This window comes from Diadema antillarum, unplaced genomic scaffold (genome assembly GCF_040938485.1).
Source record: "Diadema antillarum isolate AM-2024a unplaced genomic scaffold, OU_Dant_1.0 seq00001545_RagTag, whole genome shotgun sequence".
Taxonomy (NCBI): Eukaryota; Metazoa; Echinodermata; class Echinoidea; order Diadematoida; family Diadematidae; genus Diadema; species Diadema antillarum.
Genome location: NW_027272274.1, coordinates 334,496 through 361,829, shown reverse-complemented (window position 1 = coordinate 361,829; position 27,334 = coordinate 334,496). Strand labels below are relative to the sequence as shown.

General features: G+C 38.0%; 1 protein-coding gene across 1 annotated transcript in view; it reads left to right on the top strand.

Moving 5' to 3' along the window:
- LOC139710583 (cytidine monophosphate-N-acetylneuraminic acid hydroxylase-like) overlaps positions 1-27,334 on the top strand; it is a 136,287-nt gene that overhangs the window by 35,364 nt on the left and 73,589 nt on the right. Inside the window, exons 5-7 of the mRNA XM_071622506.1 lie at positions 1,227-1,374; positions 5,410-5,491; positions 21,948-22,085. Coding sequence (XP_071478607.1) covers positions 1,227-1,374; positions 5,410-5,491; positions 21,948-22,085 — 368 coding nt within the window. The remainder of the gene's footprint in view (positions 1-1,226; positions 1,375-5,409; positions 5,492-21,947; positions 22,086-27,334) is intronic.

Sequence of the window (27,334 nt, the reverse complement as noted above, 5' to 3'; positions counted from 1 at the left end):
TGTGTGTTGATTTCTTCTTCCTCCTCTTCTAGGCCCTAATTGGACCTAGATATATTTTATCATAGTCGTGTATTCCTTCCATCTCATGTTCTGAATTGGTGCCATAAAATTACCCCACTCTTAAGTGTATGCAATCTTCTGTTAGTGAAACTGTCAATGACTACATTGGGAGCATCTTGGGCGATTGTTTCATGTGCCTCATACAGAGCTGCATAATATATGGACGCACAAATGTTCCAAAAGGTGGAATTTGACTAAATTCCTTGAAGTTATGTCCAGTTCTAGCCATACTTAAAGTCAGCTGAAAATGATGATCAGGATGAAAATCAGGATAATAAAGTGTGAAAGTTAGGATTGATAGAAGTCCTGTCAGATAGTTCTTCAGATGAGCAAAACAGGTAGCTTATTACCATGGCTTTTACGTAATTATGTAACTTCAAGCGTGTGCATATTTCTATGATCATTTGTGTAAATTGATGCAGAAAAAATAATGCTGGGTAGATAAATGTAATTACCTTGTGGAATTTAGTAGTATGAATAGAAACGGAGAAAGGAGAGAGTTTTTTTTTTTTTAATAGGACCAAAACTGCTAAAACATCTGAAGGTATCATGTAGTACAATGGGTGCAAAGAAAGAGCAGTAATTTCCTTACTTGCATTCCTGCAAAAGATAAATATCCAGTGGAGAATGATCCCAGTGTGAAAAATTGTTGCAAAACTCCAGGGAGTAAGCAAGTAAAGCATGAATGCCAAATGAGTATCATGATCATTAATTTGTGTTGTTCCAACAAAGCTTCCAGAGCAAAGCCCAAATGAGTCGCCCTGTCTGTATTTTATTGGATTCACCCTATTAAACAAGAACACCAGCGGGAGAGCTGTAAGATGGAAACCAGCGTGACTTCACTCTCTTGTTTGGAGCCAAGTACCCAGTGGGGTTTCCAGTTGTCATGGCAACCCTCAAGACATCCTGGAAATTATCAAAAAAAGTTTAAAAAGTCGGACCTGGTATGCTTATGAATTCAAGAGTGACAAGACAGGCATTGAAAAGTCATGAAAATTCTGTTTTTTTTTCTGGTTTGTGATATCATCTGGAAATCAGCAAATCTCTATTCGACTTGTTTCCCCTTGGAAAGATTTTTTTTTCTTGTAGTCATGGAGTTTATTTTTTGAAGAAGGTGCAGGGACCTTGACCTATGTAATGCTGTCACCTCATCCCTTGCTCTCCAGCTATCCCACGCTAGAGCTTCTGTCGGCCAGGAATCCTGACATTCCCATTTACGTTGGTGATACGTCTATGCCTGTCTTCTGCAAGCTCAGCCAAAGCGGGGTCCGACTCAACAACATTCATGTCCTTCAGTTTGGCATCTGGCATGAGGTAAGGAAAGAAAAAACAACAACAACAACCACAAAAACAACAGAAAATACATGAAATATGCTTGTAAATCAGAGATGTGAACTGTTTATGAACAATTTCAGTATTTTCAGGATTTTTGTCTCTAGTTGGAACGTCTGTCCTTACAAACTTTAAATGACAGGGGGTATCTAAATGTTACATTAGACATGACATATTTAAAACAAAATGAGGAAGCAAAATCCAGCACATTGTGGCGACATGTGAAGTGTAAATAATCTAAGTTTGATAGTAATGATATGATGCCTTTTTGAATTACCTCAATTACAATAAATAATCAAACAAGGACAGTATAAATTCCCATGTACAGTAACATATTACAGTAACCAGACAAATTGACAGAGCTTTCCATGTGCTAACTTGCAAAGTAAATTGCTTGAGTCTTTTGGTCCTAAGGGACACTTACCGGGTACACTATTTATGTTATCTTTTCAAGTGTAGTGTTTATGATCCTTGGCAACATTGCTGTCACTCCTGCCCTGTACAGTAAAGTAATTTCAGTGTTTTCTTCAGACTGAATTTTGTATATGCGACCCTGCACCACAAGACCAACTTAAAGTCACAAGACATGGATTTTTAGTTAACCCGTTGAGGACGAGTACCGAGTATACTCAGGCAGATGTCTATGAGAAATGTGTGTTGTCGCAAAATCAACCGTCCTCAGCTTGTTAAGGGCAGATTCTGAAAGAGCAGCCTTTAAGCTTTGAAGTGATGTATAAGTCAACTCAAATGGACTCTCCTATTATAACCTAAGTATTGGAAAGAAAGCACACACTCTGGGAAAGTGCATACTGAGAAAAGAGGCTTTGAAGTTTGGGGTCTATCTATTCAAGTACTCAGTCTCACCAAGCCATGCTCTGTGCAATGAATGGGACAAAAAAGAGGATGTAAAACTCCATTGCAAGACAGTGAAGAGATTGTCAGATTATGCTGAAATGAAACATACACATTCTATCCATTACTAATACCGACTTTTGATTTTATATAGCATCATATTTTCAAAGGTAATTTGAGTTTAAAGTGAAGAGTGTGCAAAGAGTTTTTAGGGAATGAAAAGTGGACTCAAAGACAGATCTTTCACATATGGTGCAATATTCTACAAAAAGTGTCTGTGAAAAACTGCTGAAAACACACTTTCCCATTTGTTATATGATCCCAAACTTTTGAGTAATTTAGAAGAAGAATTGCCTTTCAGAAAATATGAAAAACTCTAAGGTGACCTGTTTCACCTTTTTTCAAGTCCTCACATAAAATCAGGGCATGTGCCCTTTTGTTGATTGTGTGATGTATGGTCACGTATTTATGCTATTCTTTCTTTATTACGTACCACCATATTCAGTTGAAAATGTTGTATCCATGCCATTTTATTTTTTTTCCTTCCATATCGGGATTTCCCCCAAATCTCATTTCCACCCAGGGGTCTATTCATTTCTTCCTGTTGCATTGTTCTTCCACAATGCCTTTTTAAAGGCATTTCTTTGTGTGTGTATGTGTGTGTGTGTTTGTCGGAATTTCCACTTCACCTATTCTATTCAATTTACATGAAAAGAAAAAGCTGAAAAAATCGTGAAATTCCTTACTTGAATTTGTATTGAAAGACGAAGCTGAAAAGATATTCATTGGAAATTCCTTGCATTTGTGGAGGGGTACAGGGGAGTTGACCCTGTGGCACTGAAATCTTAATCAATCACACACAAGTAGGGAGATGAAGAGTACTAAATTTTTTCTAACTAAAGGTGAGTATGTTTGATTCCCAGTCATTAGGTAATACTATATAAATGCTCATTTTCCAACAAGAGGTAGAATAAAGAAATGAATTGAGTTCTTGGAAGAAATATATGCAGGTGATACAGACCTTTGCTCTTTTACAAATGTACATATATTGTCTAAAGTTAGGGGGAAATTGTAATGTAATTTAAGCCCTTAAAGACTAGACCCAAGTATACTTGGGCAGGTGTCTATGGGGAATGCATGTTATAGCAAAATCAGCCCATCCTCAATGGGTTTTAAGCAAAATTTTTGATTATAGAGTTTAAATGCCCTCCAATACTCAGTATACAAATCATTTGGATATCTTGAAGAAATATGATTTGTAAGATATATGGAGGAACAGGAACCTAGAAAAAGTGTACGTAAAAATTCAGACAAAAGAGCCCTTTATGATTAGCACAAACCTAGATTTATATTGACAATTAGAAGTGAAGGAGAAAAAAAGAAAACAACAACAACCAGAAAATGACGAAGGGAAAACTTGTTTGGCAACTCGAAATCGCACTTTCCTTGCACACACACAAACCGCTATGAAGTTAACAGTTCTGAAACTTTGCACACACGACTTCTGTTCGAGAGTAAACAATTTTCAAGATCGATGTGCTATAGATACATTGTAGCATGCACTGATTATAAATCACCTTTGTGCCTTGCTAGTTTTACCAGCAATACATGAAAAAATGTTAGATTAAATTTGTATGGCAACTTGAAAAAGCGCTTTCATTGCACACACAAAAACCACTATGAAGTTACTGTTCCAAAACTTTGCAAACATAACTTCTGTTCAAGAGTAAATAATTTTCAAGATTGATGTGCTAAAGATAGCTTGCAGTAAATTCCATCTTAGTGCCTTGCTATTAAGCTTTACCAGCCATACATGAAAAAATGTTGGATTTTTCCTTTTAATCATGTATAAAATTGCATGCCCCACCTTTTTTTTTTTTTTTTTTTTTTTTTGGGGGGGGGGGGTTTACACAGGCAAGTGTGGTATAATAAAAGAACAATTTTCTATTTACCTGAATCTGTGATTCTCTTGGGAGAGATTTTTTTAATGTTCTAAAACATCATTATTTGTATTCTTACAGGGCTAAATTAAAGCTTTCCAAAATGTAAAATTTGCCTTTAAGTTATTTCTGAATATCAAGCCACTTTTCTCGTTACAGGTCCTTTAATGCCCCACACCAGTGTACATTGTTGTGCTTTGTCCTATTAATATATATAATATATGACCGTGCATCACAAAACGAACAAAAAGTCGCACCCCTTGATTTTACGTGAGCACTCAAAAAAGAATGGGATAGTGTGTATTCAGCAATTTTTCTACAACCCTTTTTTGTGGGAGAATAGAATGATCATGTATGTCTCAGAGTACCCTTTTCATTTCTTTAAAGCCTTTACACACTCTTCACTTTCAAGTCTAATTACTTTTGAAAAGATAATTCTACTGCTTTGAAAGTTGGCATTAACCATGGACAGAATGTGTTAATAGCACATATCATGCTTAATTTCAGCTTAATCTGATAATCCCTTCATTGTTGTTGCTCCAGTGGTTTACATCCTGTGTTTTGTCCCTTTCATTGCATGGCTAGCACGGCTTGGTAAAGATTAAAGGGATCGTACAGTTTTGGTTCAGACCTAATTTCAGGTTTCTAACATTTTTGGTGAGATAAGGAGAAACCTCTCGTGAAATATGAAAGAGCATGTAATTCTATGAGGAATTCAACGTTTATTTGGTGAAAATTGGTTTTGAAATGGCTGAGATATCCAAAAAAGAGCGATTTTAGAAAGTGTGGGACCCACACTTTATTACGATCGCTTTGTTTTACTTTGTTTTTGGATGTTTCAGTCATTCCAAACCCGATTTTCATCAAATAAACTTTGAATTCCTCTTAAAATGGTATGTTATGTACTATCTCATAAGTGTTTTCTTGGTATCTCGCAAAAAGTTAAAAGCCCAATTCTCATCTCCACCAATACTGTACTATCCCTTTAAGCGCTTGAATAGACCCTGTGCTTCAGAGCCTCTTTTATCAGTTCACACTTTTCCAGATCGTGTGCTTTCTCTGTAGTATTTAGATAAGTTGGGGGAGTCCATTTGAATCGAGTTATACACTATTTTAATGCTCAGAGTCTGTTCTTTAAGAATCTGCCCTTAACTAAAAATCCATGTCTTGCAACTTTTTGTTGGTTTTGTGATGCAGGGTCACATATATTTCTTTTTATCTGCAGATCAACAAAGACACTCGATTCATGATCATGATGGACGGTGTGCATCCGGACATGGACACATGTATCCTTGTTGACTACAAAGGTAAACATAGGCTCATCTAAAATCATCTAAAATCTCTTTAATAGCATTGTTCAGTTGCTGCTAAAAGTGTATCTCTCTCAATCATGCACAACTTTTTATTAATGCTAATATGTGCCTGTTTCTTTACATGAATATATAATTATTATTCTCTTTCTTTTCCAATAGCATGCTCCATATCTGTTCTTGTTTTTTTTTTTTTTTTTTAGAAAAGCAACTAAATGTCGACACAAAGTGTCCTCTTTCCTACAAAGTTTAGGGCAAGTTGTGTTTCTTTTTTGGAGTTGTTTTTGAATTCTTGCAATAAGATAAAGTTTTGGGGATTGTTTTAACTACATGCTAATGAAATGGCTTGGCTTGTTACACCTGTATTGCATAGCATATACGAATAGTTAATGGTCACGAGTGCAATGGAACAAGATTTCGCACGAGGTGAAAGACAGAGGCGCTCTATTCAACGAGGCGAAGAAATCTTGTTCCATGGCACAAGTAAAGACAATACACTATTTGTTTTATACAACATCTTGAACATCAACCGATGTGGTCCACACAGACTCTTGAATTTAGCACAGAAATGGCAACCATTTTTGTGATGATGGCAAATGGGTAACTGCACAGTCACAGGCAGCCATCAAGTGTATGTACATATGTACGTGGTATGCGCAACTGATCAGTTGAAGTTGTTTACAAAAATGAGTGACGAAAGTATGCACTCACAAGTCCGCATGTGATTGTGGAGTGCGCGTGGCAAATGTTTGTTTATTGTGACATCAGAGCCGTGCGATGGTAAACATGCGTTATCCATTTTTGCTCAAACAAAATAGTGTGCGATGGTACTTTTAACTGAGTGTCATGTGATGGACAATCGACCAGTCGGATAGCTACATTCTTTTTAGGTGTTGTATAAAAGCTTTACACAGTCACCTGCTCTGGGCCACATCCATGTAGATCACCTCCCTGCATAGATACAGTAATGCGCTTCATGAAAGATATTTATTCCGCTGGGGTGCAAGAGGCATATGGGGTTGTTCAGGGTTTGTTTGTTTGGTTGTTTTTTTGTGCATCTTCTGACTAGAAGTCTGAGAGATGCTTTATTTCTTTGTCTTAGTTTGTTCATCTATCCATATACAAGTATTATTTTAAATTTTTAAATCTAAAGAGTGTATGCTTGAAAAGGGCAGGATGCCTTCATTAACCTTTTGCTTTTAAGGTATTGTTCATCATTGGGAGCAGTGATTTAAAAAACATTTGAATTGTCACATTTGTTGTATATGTGTAAGTCACTTTTATCACAAAACATCCTACCATATGAAAATTTTCCAATAGAGCCTAATACATAATGAATTATCACTATTTCTCTCACTAAACCATAATTGCAGATGGATAATTCTAGAAACAATTTTATCATAACTGTCATTTACATTTTGTATATTTAACCCTAAAAAGACTGGGCTATTTTGGTAGCTCGAAAGACTGGGGGGGGGGGGCCTAAAGGGGCCCCCCCTTAAGATCTCGGCCGTGAATCGCGCGATCGCCGCGGAAATTTGCACAATGGTAGTGTGCGATGTAATCTACAAGATCGTATATTTAAATTTTCCAAAATAGTCTTTTTTTATTTTATTTTGATTAATTATGCTAATTTATGCGAGAAATCAGACTTTTTTATCTAAATCAGTAAATAAAGCTCCAAAAGTGCTCATTTTTGGTCTAGATATTCTTTGTAGCATTCTTAGCAAATGTACTTGAAAAAAAATTCGGTATCAAAATTAATTTCTTATTTATTTTATTGTTTTATGAATTTCTTATGTATTTCTTTGTTTTTTCGACCTTTTGTTTTTGTAGTTTTTTTTCAGCAAAATTTGTGGCAGACCCTTTTTGAAGCATAATACTACTAAAACAAATTGATTTCAGCCATTGAGAGTAAAGATAAGCATATTTATATGAACCATGTGATAAAACTCAGTTTGTATTGACTTTGTACACAAAATCACGTTTTTGAGCCATTTTCGGTCTCACGTGCATGTACAAAAAGTTATGTAACTTCAGAACCGTACCCCCGGGCGTCACAAATTTGGTGTCAAAATGTGCGGGAAACTCGAAAGAAAAAAAGTCATTGAGCATCGCGGCGAGAGCATTGCGTGTTGCTGAGTAATCGCGGGAAATGTCGAGGGGGGGCCTTTTAGCCCCCCCCCCCAGTCTTTTTAGGGTTAACAATACCGAACATTAATTATACTGATTAACATTTTTACATTGGTTGTCTCTTCCCTAAATTTCATTTTTAAAACTATTTTGAAGCACTAAAGCGTGGTTTTTCTTTCATCTACAAATGGTAAATAATGCCTTTAACCTTGGTCTACTTTTAAAAAGACTGCAGTGTCTCTCTAGCACTTTATGTATTTTGTTATTATGCTGACTTAGGATTTTATTTTATTTTATTTTATTTCATATTATTTTTTCTTTCACAATTGTGATATGCATATCAGCAGAAGGGTTAAGACCAAGCCCTGCAGCTTTTCTTGGCCATTTCTGTGAAGGACTCAAGTAAACAGAAGTCACACTTGATGCAAAACTACATTTGGTACTGCATTCCGTTCTCACGGGGTTCACATTATTTGGCAGTCTGGGGTTACTATCGCGAGAGATGAAAAACTGGTATAACCGCACATATTTGCTTATTAACTTTGTGCCTGTTCACAGCTGACAGATAAAAGTATTGGCTGTAAGGTCATGAGGTCAAAAGATGAAAGTCATCAGAATTTGCTGTTCTCATGACAGCAACATACCCCGATGTTTGAGAACTTGTGACATAACAGCAAGGGTTGCCATAAACCCTTACTGTGCAGGGTACTATCAAGAGTGTCTATGCTTTGGAGTTTTTTTGTGTCAAGCTTTTTCGCTCTCTCTGTCTTTAACTGTACATCCATTAAAAGAAATCTCATACCAAATTTATTCTAAGCAAATATGGGGCACTGAGGCCTCCTATATGGCAGCACTGAGCAGCCTTTCAGCTCAGTATTTACAGACAGAATTAAGAAAAGGAGACTCAATCAGGTCAGATTCTGAAATCACATACAAGGGGTGGTTTCAAAGCCTCCTTTAGCAGCCTTGAAGAGCCCCGTCTACAGAATAAATGCTATGGGGTTCAAGAAGCTGCCTTTTTTTTTGCCGACCTGGAAGTTATCACGGAAGGTCATCACCAAGTAACGTAAACTAACTAGTCATCATGACCGACTGCCACTGATGAATGCTGCACAACTTGCACACTTTCGCGATCAATCACGTTTACAGTTATGCAAGAAATTCGAAAGCCCATGCCGTGTATATCGGCAGGGAACTTGGTTACCATGGGAACAGAGCTAGTTGGGTTTGCTAGTAAGGTCGAAACCAGCCTGAGTAGTAGAAAACAGACAAGTGACCATTTTTTTTTAGTGAGCTTTCAAACCTCCTTGAGAAGACTCTGAAACCAGCCTGCAGTATGGACAGGGTAAGATACTCTCCCACTTTCTGGTGGCTGCTTCTGAACCATAGGCCCTATAAAACGGTTACAGTTTGTTATTCTGAAGGTTTGTTATTCCGAAGGTTCTTTAGTCCAAAGGTTCGTTATTCCGAAGGTTTGTTATTCCAAAGGTTCTTTAGTCCAAAGGTTCATTATTCCGAAGGTTCGTTATTCCGGAGATTCGTTATTCCGAAGGTTTGTTATTCCGAAGATTCGTTATTCCGAAGGTTCGTTAATCCGAAAATGTGATACCATAGGTAAGGTTTGTTATTCCGAAGGTTCATTAATCCGAAAATGAAATAAGGTTCATTATTCCAAAGGTTCGCTAATCCAAAAATTAAACTGGCATTGGTGTTTTGGATATCTCTGATGGGTACTACTTCCATTGCAAAAGAAGTTAGCCGTGACCCTTTTCAGCTGAATAAAATCAGTGTGTGTGTGTGTGTGTGTGTGTGTGTGTGTGTAGGGGGTGGGGCACTTTGGGGCTACTGTCTGGGGCCTCGTACAGGATAAAATAGCTGGCATTGGTGTTTTGGATATCTCTGATGGGTACTTCTTCCATTGCAAAAGAAATTAGCCGTGACCGGGGGCCTTTTCAGCTGAATAACACCATATGGGTGGGGCCCTTTGGGGCTACTGTCTGGGGCCCCGTACAGGATAAAATAGCTGGCATTGCTGTTTTCATGATAAGTACACCCAAAGGAACAATATCCACCAACTTTTGTCCGTGACCCCCTTCAGCTGAATAAATGCATTTTTGGGGCCCCCTTTTTGTGGCCCCTAGGCTTACGGTACAGGATGTGACTTGCCAGCAATTCATTTTATTGACCCTTGGCCACATCCTAACATGATGAGACCATCAAAAAGTGTGACCCTTTTCAGCTGAATAAATCGTCTGGGCCCCCGGTCTAACTACAGTTTGCGATGTTACAATATGTCAAATTATATAAAAAGTATAGATAGAATTCCACAATATTTAAGATTTTTTATGAAAGACTTGTGACAGACATATGTGAAGGGTAATATTATTCCCCCTTCTCTCTGAAAGAGGCAAGTGCGCTTTGATTAAATGCAGAAGAGTAAAAACATGATGAATATTCCTTTTATATTCTGTGTATAATTTGTTCATATGTGACATCACAAACTATAGTCTTCTCATCCAACAATGGCTGCGCAAAAACTTTAAAAATTCATAAAAAATCTGGAAGGGAAGTCCGATGTTCCATGCTCTTTCACTGATGTGCTGTACTAGTATTGCTGTATTCACTCAATCCACGCATATATTTGTGTTAACGTGTCCTTCAATGCAATTTCTTCTGTCTGGCATAAAGTGGGCATGATCTGTTGCGTGTCCGTTTGTGAACTGTCTCGTGATGTCATCCTTGATCCTATTGATATATACTGGCAGATTTTAGACAAACATCTTTCCTCAACGGGGATGGGGGGGGGGGAGTAGGAAAGAGTAGGGTCTGGGGATGGGGAGGGGGGAGGAAAGAGTAGGATCTGTTCCTCATTGGGACTCTTTTACCCCTAAAGGGATCAAGAAGCAGGGATTCTGTGTCAGAAAAGGGTGCATTTATCCCTTTTAGGGTGTGTTTATCTAAAAATTTTCTGAGGCAGAATCACCATCCTGAACGCATTTGAGGCATTTTCCAGGGTTAGGTAAATGCAACCATGTTACAAACGCGTTTAGAAACTCCGTTATTTTGAAACACATTTGAGACCACGATCGCCTTTCTGCAAGCAGATAAACGCAGTGCCGTTTTGAAACACATTTGTATCTCAAGGTCAACTCCCAGCTGTTTCCGGTTGTATTTTCTACCTTCTACCTTTTATTTGTGTGTGAATGATGAGGCATCTACGGTGGTATGCAGTTGACCTTTACTTCCTGGTTCGAACAGCGCAAAGCAACTGCGCAGTGACAACACCCGAAACATGATTGTATGATGGATAGATAAACGCTGCACCCCGGGAATCGCATTTCAAACCACGTTCGCAAACACCATTCGAAATGCGTTTTGAAACCTAATTCTCTCTCTAAAGTTACATGGTTTGATAAGCCTTGAACATTTTAGGACCATGATCATTATTTTGAGGCACGATCAGTGCAAAATATGGTTGTGGTTTAACTCGCTGTAGTATAGATAGGACCTACTGTTTCAAAACACGAATTCAAAATGGAAGAGTAGGTGTGTTTGCAATTGATGATTCTCTCTAATCAGATTTACTGGAGAAGTATAAATGCAAGCCACGTATACATTAAAACCCGTGGCGGACAGACTGATTTTGCTACAACACACGTTTCCCATAGACACTTGCCGGAGTATCCTCGGGACTCGTCCTCAACAAGTTAAAATGGGTGATTCTCTCTAATCACACTTACTGGGGAACCATAAATGCAGAATCATGTACACACGTGTATGTTGACCAGCTTGCTACAATAGGGGTTTATAGTTTTTCATTGATGCTCATCAGTGCATGTTTGCAAAATCAGTTCTTTCTCGAACTCAAATAAAAAAAAAAAGATAGAACATTAACATTACCCCTGTGAGTGGCTTTATGAATGAGCGTTTTGGATCAGCATTTCAAAATGTTGATTCTGCCTAAGATTGAGCAAAAATGCACCCAAAGAATTGAAGTAGATGCAGACAAATCCAAGCCAGTCTACAGCTACCACTCAAGGGAAACACAAAATATACAAAATATGCCATTGTGATAGATATTTTCAATGTCCTTATTACAAGGAATTTTAACATGAAAGTGTAATAGTCTCCAACTACTTTACATAAAAGTGTTGTAGCTATAGTTTGTAAGGCATGATCTACCAGATTGTTGCATAACATTCTACCCACCCACTACTGAATGGTTCTTCAGGAATAAAAGTCGTATGCACAGGGTGAAGATTGTTTTACTCTTGATCTCAAAATCCTCCAAAACAACTCATTGTTCTGGCATGTGGAGTCAACCGGACAAGTTTTATGGTAAAGTCAGAGATGCCAAGTTCAAAAAACTTTTATGAGTGAGATTTTCATGACTCCGCGTTTCGGCGCTCGCGCGCATGCATGCGCACGCGAACGAGGAGGGTGTCACCCCTCCCATGGTAGGGAGCTTTTTTAAATTATTAGCTCTTAATGATGCGATCTGGTGCATACTTAAGTGAATATTTTTTACTAATTTTGAAAGACAAAAGGGAAATATACCTTCAATTGCAACTATCACTTGAATCCTTTGAGCTATGCTCCTTATTTTTGGCCCAAATTGCAGACTTCACCCGATGCGTGAGAAAAATGGGTACCCTGCGTGAGATCATGAGACAGGCCCTAAATGCTTGAGTCTCACGCAGAATGCGTGAGACTTGGTAGCTCTGTAAAGTCTTTCAGTGTATTGCAAGCAAATTCCAAATGGTGAAGGATGAATTTTGAGCCTTTTGGAGAACTATATTTTGGCTTTAAGTTTGCTTTTGGTAGCTATATTTGAGGGGAACAAGTTTCAGATGGAGTGGATATTATCAGATTGTTCAAGCAATGCATGCTGTGAGTCACGGAACAGCAAAGGACAGGGCAAATAATTTGTGCTCATGGTGATCGAGAGCTCTTTTCTTTTAACATCTCCATCCACACCTGTTTAAGGTAAGTACTGAGATGTACAGGGTGTTCATATGCAAAAAAAAAATTATACTAAAATGGTATAGCTATACTATGAATTTATACATCTGGGGCCCGTTGCATAAAAGTTACAATTATGGTAACTTTGCCATCCAGTGGTAACTTCCATGGAATTCTTGATTGTGATTGGCTGTTGAGTATTGTTGCCATGGTAGTTACCATTGGATGGCAAAGTTACCATGATTCTTTTATGCAACAAGCCCCTGAATGCTGACTAACGAAACAACGTAAAGTTGTTCATGGCTGGTCAAAGCAAGGAGGTACTGGTGGTCAAAGTAATATGTAGGTCACTCTGAGGGAGTAGGCATGTGTGAGATAGTTTTCATTGCCTCAGATTTATTGATTAACTCTTTATGTGCCATTGTGGAAACCCCCTGTGTGCCACACTATTCTGAGACACCAACGTTGCCATGCTTTGAGATTCAAATCTATGTTACTTCTATTGATTTCTGCTGAGCTGGACATAATTATAGTGAGTGAAGTTGTCGAGAAAATGCCAAGCTTTGCTTTTATGTAAATGGTATGACTAATCTATGATATTTTTGTTTTTCTTTCAAATGACTAGTGGCTAGATTACCATAAAGGCATGACTTTTGCACACAAAACAGTGATAGAATTTACATGTAAATTCAGTATGGAACACCTCTTGAATGTTAGTCAATCACAACATAAAATGCAAACTATATATGGAGATGAATGGAAGCGCGAGAAACATTTGGCGATTTATTGATCGGTTTGGGCGGGTTTGTGCGTTTGAGCGGAATATGCGAAGTTGCGTGGCACGCCCTCGACTGAGTAGGACATGCGAATGTGGCACATAAAGAGTTAACAGATTATTTAGACATGAGCCAAACTTGACAGGAGTCTTCTCTCTGATTGGGTGATAAGATCTCAACGTGTTGGAATGATTACTACTAAGATCTAGGGTCACATGCTAACGTGGGTCATTTTCACACGTACCGAGTGTGTGTTATTTGAATCCTGATTCTTGTAATAGTGCATCACTTGACTCATGATTCTAGTGATGCATCACTAGAATCGTGACTTAAATGGCATATTTTGGCCATGTGTGTGCGCAAACTGCATGCGGAGGTTAATACGAAATGAAAAATCAGATTGTACTCCAAATGTCGACTTCAAATGGTGTTTTCTAGTGATGAGTCTCCAGAATTACGGCATGGAACAATCATGTGAACGGATTGACCTCCGAATCATGTTTTTTTTTCTGGGTGGAGCTACAGTGGCTTTTCAGTCATTTCTGCAGAAAAACCATGCACCTATTGCTCAAGAGTGATTCATGGTAAGTTGGAACAAGCCACACTTCCTTGCCTTGCTCTGGAATTCCCAAATTGCAGATTCCGCAAAGCCCTCCTGGGTTCTGTGTACAACAAAAAATTGAGTTGTAATTTTAATTTCAGTGAAATTCAGCATTGAAGTAACATTTCTTGACACGTGTGAAAATGGTCTCAATGAACTATACTCGCCCTTGATCTTCATGTATTTACCCATGAGAAAGGATCTTTCCCCATAATACAAGGTGGCAGGTTGATGAGTTCTCCAGTCAAGGCAGATGTTTTTGTCTTTTAAGGAACGCTCTCTCGCTCCCTCTTTCTCTGTCTTCCTCCCACTATGCCTGTCTGCTTGCTTGTAACCAAATGCAGATGCCTAAGGGTATTCAAGGTGATTGCTGTTTGGAAAGGATGTAGCAGTTTTCACTGCTTATATTATGCAAAGTTGGCATGACAACAACTTCAGATTTAGGCTGAAAATTATTGCAGGGTTTAAATACTGATGCTAAATAAGACTGAGTGACTGTTTGGTGTTCCAGCAGAGCATCAACCTCCCCCCCCCCCCCCAAAAAAAAAAAAAAAAAAAAAAAAGAGAAGGAGAAGAAAAGAGGGAATAGGAAAGAGAGGCAGCAAATGACAAAATAGATTTAAAACAACTTGGCCAAGTGTTTTGCCTGATGGTTGATTCTGTGGGATGTTGGAATGGAATTGATTTCTTTGAGTCAGGCGTATTAATGGTCTACAGTGTACTCCCTTTTTAACAAAGTCCTCGGGGACCGGCACTTCTCTTTCATATTATTAAAATCTCGTTCTGACCGAACAAATCAACAATAAAAAAAATCATAGAGCAGATAATGTTGTGGCATGAAGTTTTACTGGGTTGTCACCGGAATTTCGTTATAATCGTGTTCGTTTAAACGGGAGTGCAATCTACTTGAATCATGGTATAGGAGAGTCAAGAGAGGTTGTATGCCTGCCCTGGATCCATTGAAACAGGTGGTCACACCCACAATATCATCTTTAAATAGTCTTTTTGAGGGCTTTTCAGATGCCAAGTGTGTACAGGAGTGGAAACCCTGTGGCCACAAGCGACATGATATCATAGTATGAATTATTTCTTGAAATTGTTGATGGGCATGGCATCTGTGTGTTTAGAGGCATATTACATGTGGCTTGTGACCTGATTGTTGGTAATCAGTTGACCACTGGTGATTTATCAGAGACCCATGGCAGTTCATTGCTAATTTATGGCCAGAGTTGTTTTTTTTTACACCCTGTGAAGGGCAATAAATGGTCAATTAGAAGATGCTTATAATATGTCTCTCCAGAATGAACCTTTTGTGTTTCAGCTTTACTATACAATTGTACCATGTACAAAGAGTGTATAGAGGTTATAGAGTACCAATTTAAGTCTGATGTCCTAGCCATTCATGGCCATGGAACCTCCTCCTGGTCCCATTGTTTCTGCACCTGTTTCCAACCCATCATCACCTTGGTATTCTAAAGATGAGGCAGTGGACACTCTTTCAGGTGGATGCACGGTCATTCTCAATATTAAAGCCAGTTCAGAGATAGCTTCATGTGCACTTGGGTACAAATGACCTTTCGTTTTTCTCAGTTTGTTATAATAGGCACTTCACTCAATTCAAAGCGACATAATGCGTCAGCTTGCCCAACATAGCAATTTATGGAACTCGTATTCAAACAAAGAATGAACCTGCATAGATCAAGTGACCAGAATGGTTTGTCAATCAACACTTTGGGAAGCATCCATTTCATTGTGCTGTTTTGAATACATAAAAAAAAATTCTGTTAACCCATTGAGGACGAGTCACGAGTATGTACTGAAGCAGGTGTCTATGGGAAATGCATGTTGTAGGAAAATCAGCCGTCCTCAACGGGTTAACATTGCCAAATACCAGGCTTGCTGTCACTTGAATATATTGGCAGGCATCAGTTGTAAGGATTACATTATGAATAAACATCCAGATGCTTATCTCATTGAAATTAAAAACCAACCTGTCTCTCAGTACAAGTGACCTTTTTCTGCTCATGCTCAAACTGGAACCCTGAACTGGCTTATTGGCTAGTCTGTTGCAAACGTCATGTGCAGTGCATTGCTTCCGAAGATTACTGTGAGTGATTGAGACTATATGACATATGGTAGATATCATGATCTTTAGTCTATGCATTCGCAAGAGGTATGAACTTTATATTGTTATGTGTATGTCTGGCAAGTTGTTGCCATGACAACAATGTATTCATCTGCACACATACTGTACATACAAGAAAGGGGGGTGGGGAGATAAAAAGCTGGAATAGCCCAGTCCATATCTATTTATGAACATACTGATTCTGTAAATTCTGATTTGAAAAGACGTATTGTTATGTGTGTGTGTTGCTATGACAACTGAAAAGATATAACTTCAGGGATGTATACAATATGTATTTATATATCTATATATTCATATTGTTATACCTTATATACATACAACAAGAAGGGGAGGGAAGATGGAAAGAGAGGGAGAGAGAGAGAGGAAGAGAGAGCGCAGAATAGCCTCCATATTTCCATTTGTTGACATTTTGATTCCTTAAATGATGAAACACACTTGTTAAAAGGCACCACTGCCTCATCCTGTAATTGAGCAGTTTTCTGAAATGGACCAGAGTCTCAAGGGAACACGTACACTCATCTCACCCTGACTGTGAGAGTGACACACCCACTAGGATCTTGTATCAACACTCTGTGATAAACCAGGGAAACCAACTACAGTCAACTTTGCTTAAGTCGACCTTGCCATTGTCGAGTAATTGCCTAAGTCAAAGGTCTTTTCCAGTCCTCTTCTCCTTATACTGTATACGCTATAATTTTCGCGTACATAAATTTTCGCGAATTGCCGCTGTCACACATTTTCGCGAGTGGTTAAATTCGCGATTGGGGGACCAGAGAAAATATGAAGTGGCAAAGAAAGTGTGAATTTTCAACTTACTAGCAAATAAGAATGATACTAGTTATACACTGCATGAAAAAAAACTTACCAAACTCTGCGAACTAGTAAGTTAGAATTCAACATTTTTGAAGTGGTTAAGTCCATCGCGCTAGATTTCTGACGAGTGGTCCCCTTGCGATAATGGATTGGCTCTCTGCAGTTTTTGTATGAAAGTACATGTAGACGTGGACGTGCGTAAACAAGCTTAGCCAGTATGGTCTGTTCGGTATGCCGTGACATGGTATACTAGTACTGAAATGTTCGTATCATCAAGGCAAGGGATTCATTTTGGAAGGTAATATTTTCGCGTGTTGTCGATTTCGCGAATAGCTCCCGACTCGCAAAATTCGCGAAAATAAAACCCCCGCGAAATATATAGCGTATACAGTATTGTATGATTTTAATCCCTGATAAGTTACATTTTTTCAAAGACAAAGCTATTTCTTCAGTCCAAATAGATTCGACTTGGGCGATGTTGACTGTACATTTAGTGTGTGTCTCAATTTGTGGAGATTTAGCTAGTCTTTCAAGTAATGAATGCTTTGTATCTAAACCGATGTCACAGAATTTGCCCATTTTCCATCCTTTATAATGGAAATAAAAAGGAAAAAATAAATAACCTCTTATGAATTGTTGGCAGATTGTTAATTTACACAAGAATGAAACAGAGGATCCAATGTGTATTGCATGAACTCAAATATCTTGATTGGGGACTTTTGTCCTTACAGCAAAAAAAACCAAAACACACGCACCAAAAGACAAAAGAATGAATAAAATTTTCATTAGCTCAGCGGCTTTCTGGCTCTTGCATGAAGTCTTTAACTTAAACGACTGGAATGTATTCACCTTGTGGTTGTTTGTGATGGATGACGATGATGGGGCCCCATTATATACACTGGTGCTGGTACAGTCGCGTTCATGTGTTGCAGCGAGTCGTCGCGAGTCCCATTCACGTGGTCGCTTTCTCAACATAAGTCTTCACGATGTCTCCTCAGCATCCAGGAACCCAGTGGCGCATGTCGACAGTCTTCCTTGCCTCGGAGCTGGTCGACAATCGAGGGACGCCTTCCCGTCTCTGCCTTGTGCAGTCGGCCTTTTAACCCTTGGGGAAACCCTTCGAATATTAAAATTATCATATCACTCAATAGCCACAGCACTAGAGCACATTATCTTAATTAACGTCCAAATTGCCTTGAAATATATTAATGTGTTCCAACTCATGCAATTGCAAACAATGGCCATTTGATTTTAATAACAATAATCGAACCATTTATTACAAGTCACTCTCACTTTGGAAAGCATTATTTCCATCACAGACAGATTTCGATATCATGATAATTACTAATTTAAAAGCAATTCACTTACCACTATCTTTGGGTATCTGGGGATGGCATCCCTTGTCACTGTTACAAAGTGACGATAATATACAATGGGTGTTAAGGGAGACAGCACCACCGTGTGATGCCCCCTTCACAGCCTGATATCCAACTGCCGCTCCTTCGCACACATAGCCCAACCTTGGCTTTACCGAGAGTGGTCCGAAATACCTTCTATTAACATATTAAACATTCTGCATAGATTTACATATTCAAGTACTTATTTGCGAATTCCATGCAAATTTGCCTTAGTGGAGGAGATTGTCTGTCAATCCATTTGAGACGTCTGATATTTTTTTGTATGTGACAATTTCTTGTGAAAAACATGAATTAAAGTGCTGTTTAAGTACTCACAGGATAACTCTATTGGTGAGTTCAAGGCTGTTGTAGAATGGGTTGGCTGGTCACCTGACTTTGCAATGCAGAGTTCTCCTTCGAAAGAAATTGCGATACATTTTCATACTATTTTCAAGTTGCTGTGATGAATAGAAGAAAAGGAGACAAACAGAATGGTTAAAGTTCTGTCAAAATTGGACCTCAAATTAAGAAGTTATAGAATTTTTTTTTTCAAGTCAGTGATATGAATTGCAGCTTTTTCAAGTTTATTTTTCATCTATTTATTTGTCTTATTTTCACAGGGTAGCTCATCAGTAATTCAAGTCTGTTGTTCATAGAGGCTCTGCATGAACAATATACACATGCACAAACATTGAAAGAATAAAGTGTCAAAAAAATTATAATACAACATAGATTCTGTTTTTACAAAATGCCAAAACCTTTCAAAAGTTTAAAACTGATTTGCTAGATAATTATTCTGATATTACAGTAATTATAAATGTATGTATTTGTGCGTAAGTATTCTTCTGTTTTTAACAAAGCTGTAACAACTACAAAAAGAAAGGAGAAAAAGAAAAACTATAATGTTGATAATACAATTTAAATTCCTATTTTGAAATCAAAGATACCTGTAGGAAATAATGATTTCAAAAAGATTTACACTCTTTTCTTTTGACACTTGTTTAATATTGGGCAAAATTGGCAAAAAATGCCACCCAGCACAAATTTTTACCTGATAGTAAGCAAAGTAGAGACACGGATGCAGTTTCATGTTCACTGTTAATATAGCTATCTTGTCATGATGATTAATGACAGCCTAGCTCAGAACCCATAAAACATTGCAGGGTAGAATTCTTTGTAATGGGTCAAAATATGTCAAATGGGCGTACTGACTCCTGTTTTTAAAGTTTGTCATACCTGAGAGGGTAATCTTTCTCTACCTACTGTCAAAATTTTGCAACTGAAGACAAAACAAATTCAAGATACAAGCAATTTTTATGGAACATTTTATTTTTTTTGGACAGGCACTGCTTTCACTGGGAAGTGGAATACATTTTCCTTGATACTTCTGCACAGTATGACCCTAGTCTTAAAATCCACTGTTCTCCCTTTGCTATGAAACTGCACCTTAGTATCTCAATCAATTTTGGAATGGGTTAGGATGGTCCAATTTCAACATGTTCTAAATCATTTCAAAGCTTAGACCTTGATTATGAAGAAAATGCAAATTAATTTTGGCCTTTATTTTGCGGGTTTAGCTGGGCAGTCACATTCTGTCCCCTGCAAAAAATTGTGGTATAAAAGTTTTGGGATAGAATGAAATGTGAGACATGTGTAAAGTTCATTACCAAAAGGTGTTGAATCCATTTTCATCAAATTAGAGTGACTGTAAAGAAATTCTTTAACTCTTTATGTGCCATGTTCGCACGTCCAACTCAGTCGACGGCGTGCCAACTTCGCATATTCTGCTCAAACGCAGTAATCCGCTTAAACTGATCGATAAATCGCCTTATCCCGCGGTACAATGAAAGCTTTTCTCGCGCTTTTGTTTCTTTTACATACAGCTTGCATTCTATGTGGTGACTGACTCTTGAGCGGTGTTCCCAATTAAATTTGCGTGTAAATTCTATGTTTCTCTAACGGTTTCATGTGCAAAAGTCATGCCTTCACAGTAATGTAGCAACTGGTCATTAAAAATATAAATAGAAGTAGATTTGTCATACAATTCATATCAAAGCAAAGCTTGGCATTCCTCTTCAACTTTGCTCACTATTATGTCCAGCTTAACAGAAATTTGTAGAAGTTATGTAGATTGGAAAAACAAACTTCTTTCTCAAAGCAGGACAACCTTCGTGTCTCAAAATAACGTGGCACACAGGGGGTTTCCGCCATTTCACATAAAGAGTTAAGTGCAGGCTTATGTGGGAGTGAACACGTGACATTACTGGTCTTTGAAGAAGAGGCACATAGGCAGGTCATATAGATTAAAGGGAACCACTTGTGAAGGTGCAAGGTTATCTGATGTTCATACTATATATTACTGTCAAGGAGCCATATAAGCATCGAGTCCGTAGATGATTTTTTTTTGGTGTGAAATTTTGTCTTTAGATGAAAAGGTGCTCACATTACCATGGCACATGCTACATTTGTTTTTTGTATGAACGAATGCACTGAATGCAGGCATGATATTGTGTAGATTAAGATTTGAATTAAAATGTTAATTTGCTCTATTAATTTCCATGTTTTGATTTCCAATTAAAAACAAACAAACAAACAAACAAACAAACAAACTGACTAACTTAAGAACCCTCAATACCGGAACCATCCTTGGGCCGAATGCACAAATGCTAGCAATTGCTTGTGCTAGCCTTTTACTAGAATCCGTATGCATAAAAACAAGGAATTGCTTGCGAGCAGAAGCTTTTGCTAGCAAGCACAAGCAGTTGCTTGCTGCCCGCAAGCAATTGCTTAGAGACCAGGCATTTGCTTAAAAATGTATGCATAAAACATACCTTTTGCTAGTTCTTGCTAGCAATTGCTTACGATTTTCCAAGCTCTGTAAAATGAGCTTGAGCTTTTGCTTAGCTGGGACGTTCCCTTTTAAGTATCATTTTCATATTCATGAAAGAAAAAACACACTTGTGAAGGAGTGGTATAAATCTACAAGAAATTACTCTTAAGTAGAGTAAAAAACTTTTGTATTTCAACAACGGGAATGTCTAATGTTTAGCACGCAAAATGTGATGAAAAACAGGTAAGACGTCTGACTTTGGTGGAGAGCAAAGAGACCCGCTCCACGTGCGATCTGGAAGATCCGGGCTGCTGTAAGCAGTGATGGGAATCAGCCAGTAATACATGTGTGTGTAAACTTGTGTGTGTGCTTCTGTGTGTGCATTTATGAGTGTCATTTCATAGCTCTTCTGCTATGTCAGGAAATGTTTCCGCACACACATGCCCCTTCAAATACATGCAGCCACACTCCTTAATGTTCTTTTGTTCACACAGGCGTGACGTCCCTTTTGTTGAAAATGCAAGCAATTGCTTGTGCGGGACAAGCAAAAGGTATAAGCACAAGCAAAAGTTTATGCATATGGATTTAAGCAATTGCTTGCGCTAGACCTTCTGCTTGATGAGCTTGTGCTTTTGCTTGAAGCAATTGCTTACAAGCAATTGCTTGTTTTATGCATTCGACCCCTTGTGTGTATTGCTAATCTTTGACATTTGTCTTGACCATACCTCCTGCCACACCCCCTGCCACACCCCCTGCCACACCCCCTGCCACACCCCCTACTCCTACCCATCCCAGGTCACCTGATCCTAAACACCGTGGACTGTACCAATCCCAACGGTGGACGTCTTCCAGTCGATGTGGACATCATGCTCAGTGACTTCGCTGGGGGTGCCTCAGGCTTTCCCATGAACTTCTTTGGTGGCAAGTACACTGGTGAGTAGGGTTTTTTAAATTTTTATATATTTATTTCTTCCTGCAGTTATGGAAAACCTGGAAAAGTCATGGAATTTTGAAAAAAAAAAATTTCAGTCCTGGAAAAGTCATGGAAAAAAACAGAATTGTATTATGGTATATATCATGGAGAAGTCATGGATATTTATAAAATTTGCTTATTTTTTTTGCCTTTTATTGATCTCCTATTTTTGCAATGTAATTTTGCTTTTAAGGAAAACATTTCATCGAATAAAATCAGACTAGCTTGTTTGCTATGTACAGATGTTGTTAGGGTGGTATACACACTGTTGCTTTACATGAACACTACTTATCTAATAGTGATTTTCATAGTTCATTTTAGACTTGTCTAACCATGTGGATTTTCATGAAGTTACCATAAGAAAATGGGTCCTGGATTTCTAACTTGGTCAACCTCCGGCTGCACTATTTTGTATGGGCATTTAAGGTCCTAGCAAAGACTCTACATATCAGGTACAATGTATAGGCCCTAATCATTGAGGGAGATTCACTCGTAAGTTGTATCTTAAAGCTTTGGTGCGTGTTTGAACCCGCTTCGTGAATTCACGAGTGGAGCTAATCATAGACGGTTAAGTTTTCGACCTAAACTTCAAGTTTGGCAACTGTGTGTAAATGTAACTAAAGGCACATTGAGATCTGCATGGGCTTGTTGACTGTACAACTAGGTGTAGTTTAGAAGAATTCCTGCTGAATGATGAAAAAAACACATCAAGCTTGGTGTCTTGGGGCATGAAAAGGTGAATCACAATGTGAATACCAAAGCAGTGCTGTGCCATTATTTTATCATCATTTTTTTTTTTTAAATGTAAGAACTCTTTGAAATTTCTTTAGTTGGGTAGACAAATAATGGGACATGAGGTAGAGGTGGAACTGAAAAGCTTTTGAGCTCTGATCATGAAATGGATGTGATATAGAAATCATTTTCACAAAGGAGCAAGTACCACCAGTTGTGCACACACACAAAGGAAATCAGATAATAGCAATGTGAATACCAAAGCAGTGCTGTGCCATTATTTTATCCTCATTTTTTTTTTTAAATGTAAGAACTCTTTGAAATTTCTTTAGTTGGGTAGACAAATAATGGGACATGAGGAAGAGGTGGAACTGAAAAGCTTTTGAGCTCTGATCATGAAATGGATGTGATATAGAAATCATTTTCACAAAGGAACAAGTACCACCAGTTGTGCACACACACAAAGGAAATCAGATAATAGCAGCTAAAAAATGCATTTCAGCTAGTTATTCATGTGTGCATTAAAAAAAATTGTATTCACACATGTTTATACACACACACACGCTTTACATGAACATACATCTCCATACATGTATTAATGCCGCTGTGTCATACAGCCTCTTATTTCTGGTACACAGCCACATGGTGTAATATATAGTCTCGCATGCACCGCTGAGAAAATTACACAACATGCGATCTGAAAATGAACCTTGTCTTGTGATAAGTTTACAGTCTAAATATTGAAAATGAAGCTTTCAGAGTTAGAGACAAAGACACAAAGAGTACTTACATTCATATGCCATCATATTCATCCATTTTACAGTAAAATAGCTATGACAAAGGACAACATAGGAACCATGCAGAATCACTTTAGTTTGTAGTATAACTATTCATACAGTTGAACCTCTCATATCCAGACAAGTCGGGACCGGGGCTCATCCGGATAAGGGATTTGGCCAGATACGGGAGACTCAATGCTTTATACATGCGCATATACATACACATGTACTGATGTAGCCCATTGTAGTTCCACATGTAGTAATGTGTATAATGCAACCTTTTCATTGTTACATGTGAGAGGACTCAAGCGCATAATCTTGTGTCCATGTTCTTGCGATGATTTGGGGATGTTTGGGGATGTTAAAATGTCTGAAGGTAAGCAATTTGGAAGGAAATTTGATGTAATGTATGTTAATCATGTTAGAAGTAATATGTAATTCATGTGTGTTTGTGTAGGAGTTCTCAAGGAGTTGGGAATCCCCCTTTCCTCCCGTAATTATAAAAAAAAAAGATCACGGCGAGAATGCATCCGTATAATAGAGAGATCCGGATAAAGGGAGGCCGGATAAGAGAGGTTCAACTGTACTTGGACTTCTGTCAGGAATTTCCAGAGGGTATTTTACTCCCTATTGATTAACCTGTTGAGGACAAGTTTCGAGTGTACTTGGGCACGTGTCTACGGGAAATGTGTGTTGTAGCAAAATCAGTCTGTCCTCAACGGGTTAATAAAAAAATGTGTTACGACCAAAATCACTCTGAGAATGATCGCACAAAAGAAACAATCAACTGATGTTCAGGCGGTTTATTAACAGTGATATTGTGGGTACAGACTGGTAATCGGCGTCACATCAATACAACAATGATCAATAGAAGCAGTTATAAATCGGTAGTGGAATCACTTACACGTATTAAATAATCCTTTGAAAGTGTCCAAATACGATGTTCGATGCACAGACGAATGATCCTTGACGCACCGATGAATGATTCCTCTGACGTAACTCCAGAGGCTCAGGTTACGATAGTCCATGGTATAGATCCGGGGAAAAGTCCACGATATATTTCACGGCGAAACGTGCAGAGTCCAAACGTTATGACGACCACGTCCAGTTGATGCGTTGAATGATGATTCACTTAATAATGTTCAGCTAAGAATCCAGCCCATCACAGCTTTGCTGTAGCAGTGTCCACTGACAGAAAAATATGGAGTCTATCTCCAATGTAGGCAAATTCATTCTCTGCAGGCAAAATATCTCCCAGGCCTTATCTCCACAAACATAACAGATCAGCAGGTAACACAGGACTGACTATAACACATCGCTTCAGAGCCAGAAGTGACGTAACTCTCAGAGCAGAGGTGTTGGGTACTCTGCCTACTGCAGAATTTCTCTAGCTTATATACCGTACTATCTATTCACCCCTTCTAGCACATTCTGTAACTCTCTCCAACCTGGGGCCACACATTCTAGCTAGTCCAAGTTCCAGGAATCCTGGATGACTCACTGCCTAACTATGTACAAAACATCATTACCAAGAATAACTACCAATCGCATTGGGCTACAGGGACAGTGCCTTACTCAGCCAAACATGTAAGCACTTCCCAGAACTTTCTGGAATGGGTGAAATCATTCTAGATTGAGTGAGCTATAATGTATTTCCTGCTACAAGCATGTACTGTATAGCTACATTGTATACCACCTAGAAAATTCTCCACTTATCTGGTCAGCCTGTATGTACTATATCTATACCACATAGAATGTTCTCCATTAATCTGGTCAACCTGTGTACATACACATTAAAACAGCCATGGATACAGTACATCATACATTATATCATATGTACATAACTATTTGTGTGTACATTTGTGACAAATGTATTGCACAAAAACTTTGTTTTCCAGGGATAATGCAAAGTCTAAACACAACTTTCTTCTCCTGTTTACAAGAGTCTCTCATGTATGCAGCTTCAGTGCCTTACAAATGTTGCAAACTGAATTTTTTAAATATTATCTATTGAAATGCTTAGTCTGATCATTTGTTTTATCACAATTACAAACTATCCAATTTAAATTTCATCAAACCACAAAGAGGAAGTTTGTATATGTGACCGTGCGCCTCAAAACGAACATAAAGTCGCACACACTGATTTTGCGTGAGGACTGAAAATAAGTGAAATGGGTCAATCTAGCCGAACTTGACTTTTTATTATTTTCTGAAAGAGCGGGCCTTCTTTTACATTATGCTAAAATTTGGTATCATAAAACGGGCAGGAAAGTGTGTTTTTTTTAGCAGTTTATCTCGAACATTTTTTGGTAGAATAGTGTGATTAGGTGTGTCTTTAGAATCCCTTTTTCATTTCTGAAAAACCTTGTCCACACTTTTCACTTTCAACTCTAATAACTTTTGACAGGATGGTGCTACTGCTTTGAAAGTTGATATTAAGTATGGACAGAATGTGTTAATGGGGCATGCTAAATTTCAGTTTAATTTGATAATCCCTTCATTGTTGTTACTCTGGTGGTTTACTTCCTGTTTTTTTGTCCCATTCATCGCACAGCCAGCACGGTTTGGTAAAGATTGAGCGCTTATATAGACACTGTATTTTAGAGCATCTTTTCTCAGTTCACACTTTCCTGAGTTTGTGCTTTCTTTCCAATATTTAGATAGGTTAGGAGAGTCCATTTGATTTGTGTTATACATCATTTTAAAGCTTAAAGTCTGCTCTTTCAGAATATGGTCTTAACTAAAAATTCATGTCTGGCGACTTTTTGTTTGTTTTGAGGTGCAGGGTGACATATTGTTTCAAGAATTGTAACATATCGGTGGCTTAGAACTAAAAGGGCGTTATTGCCATATTAGGGGATGTTGAGTTGTTGGTATCATGTTGAGTTGTTGGTATCATGTTGAATTGTTGGTATCATGTTGAGTTGTTGATATCATGTTGAGTTGGATCTCCTCTGCGTTACTGTGTCAGTTTTGAATTATTTTCACTTTCAGTATTAAAAATGTTCAAAATTAAAACCACATGTGCACTATTTCACCTGACATTTGGAATAATGCTTGTAAATCTTCCCACTTTTGACTGGATGAACTTTTTATGTCATGAAAATGTATTGTTTTGTTTTTATTTCCACTCAACTCATAGAACACGGTAGTGCCCTTATGGTTCTCACCTGAGAATAGATATCTTAAAAAATATCAATAATTCAGAATCCCTTTCTATAGAATAATACGATTCAATATACTCAGATTATGGCCATTGGTATTTAAATGTGTTGTTTACCAATTAATGTAGACGTTATGTTGCTGGATTCCAAGAGAGACACAGATATACTAGTAATACATCATTTTGCTTACTGGTACTAGTTTGACAATATGTTATTTATTTATTCATTTATTTGTTACCCTTTTATTTGTTCTCTCTGTTTTATCCTGCATGGTTGGTTTACTCACTTGTACACAGCTGCTTTCCAAAGGTGCCCTGCAGTTTACATGTATTTTAGATATATATCTTGAAAATACATGGAACATTTTGCAACATGAATTACATGTATACCAGTCAGGTTATAGAAAATAATAAATCAATCAATGTAAATGCATCATGCCGATACACTATCAAAATATCAGTATCATTGCAGCAGAAAGAAACCCACATATCTGCAAACACTTGAACAAAGGCAGAAAAATTGAGAAAAAGAAAA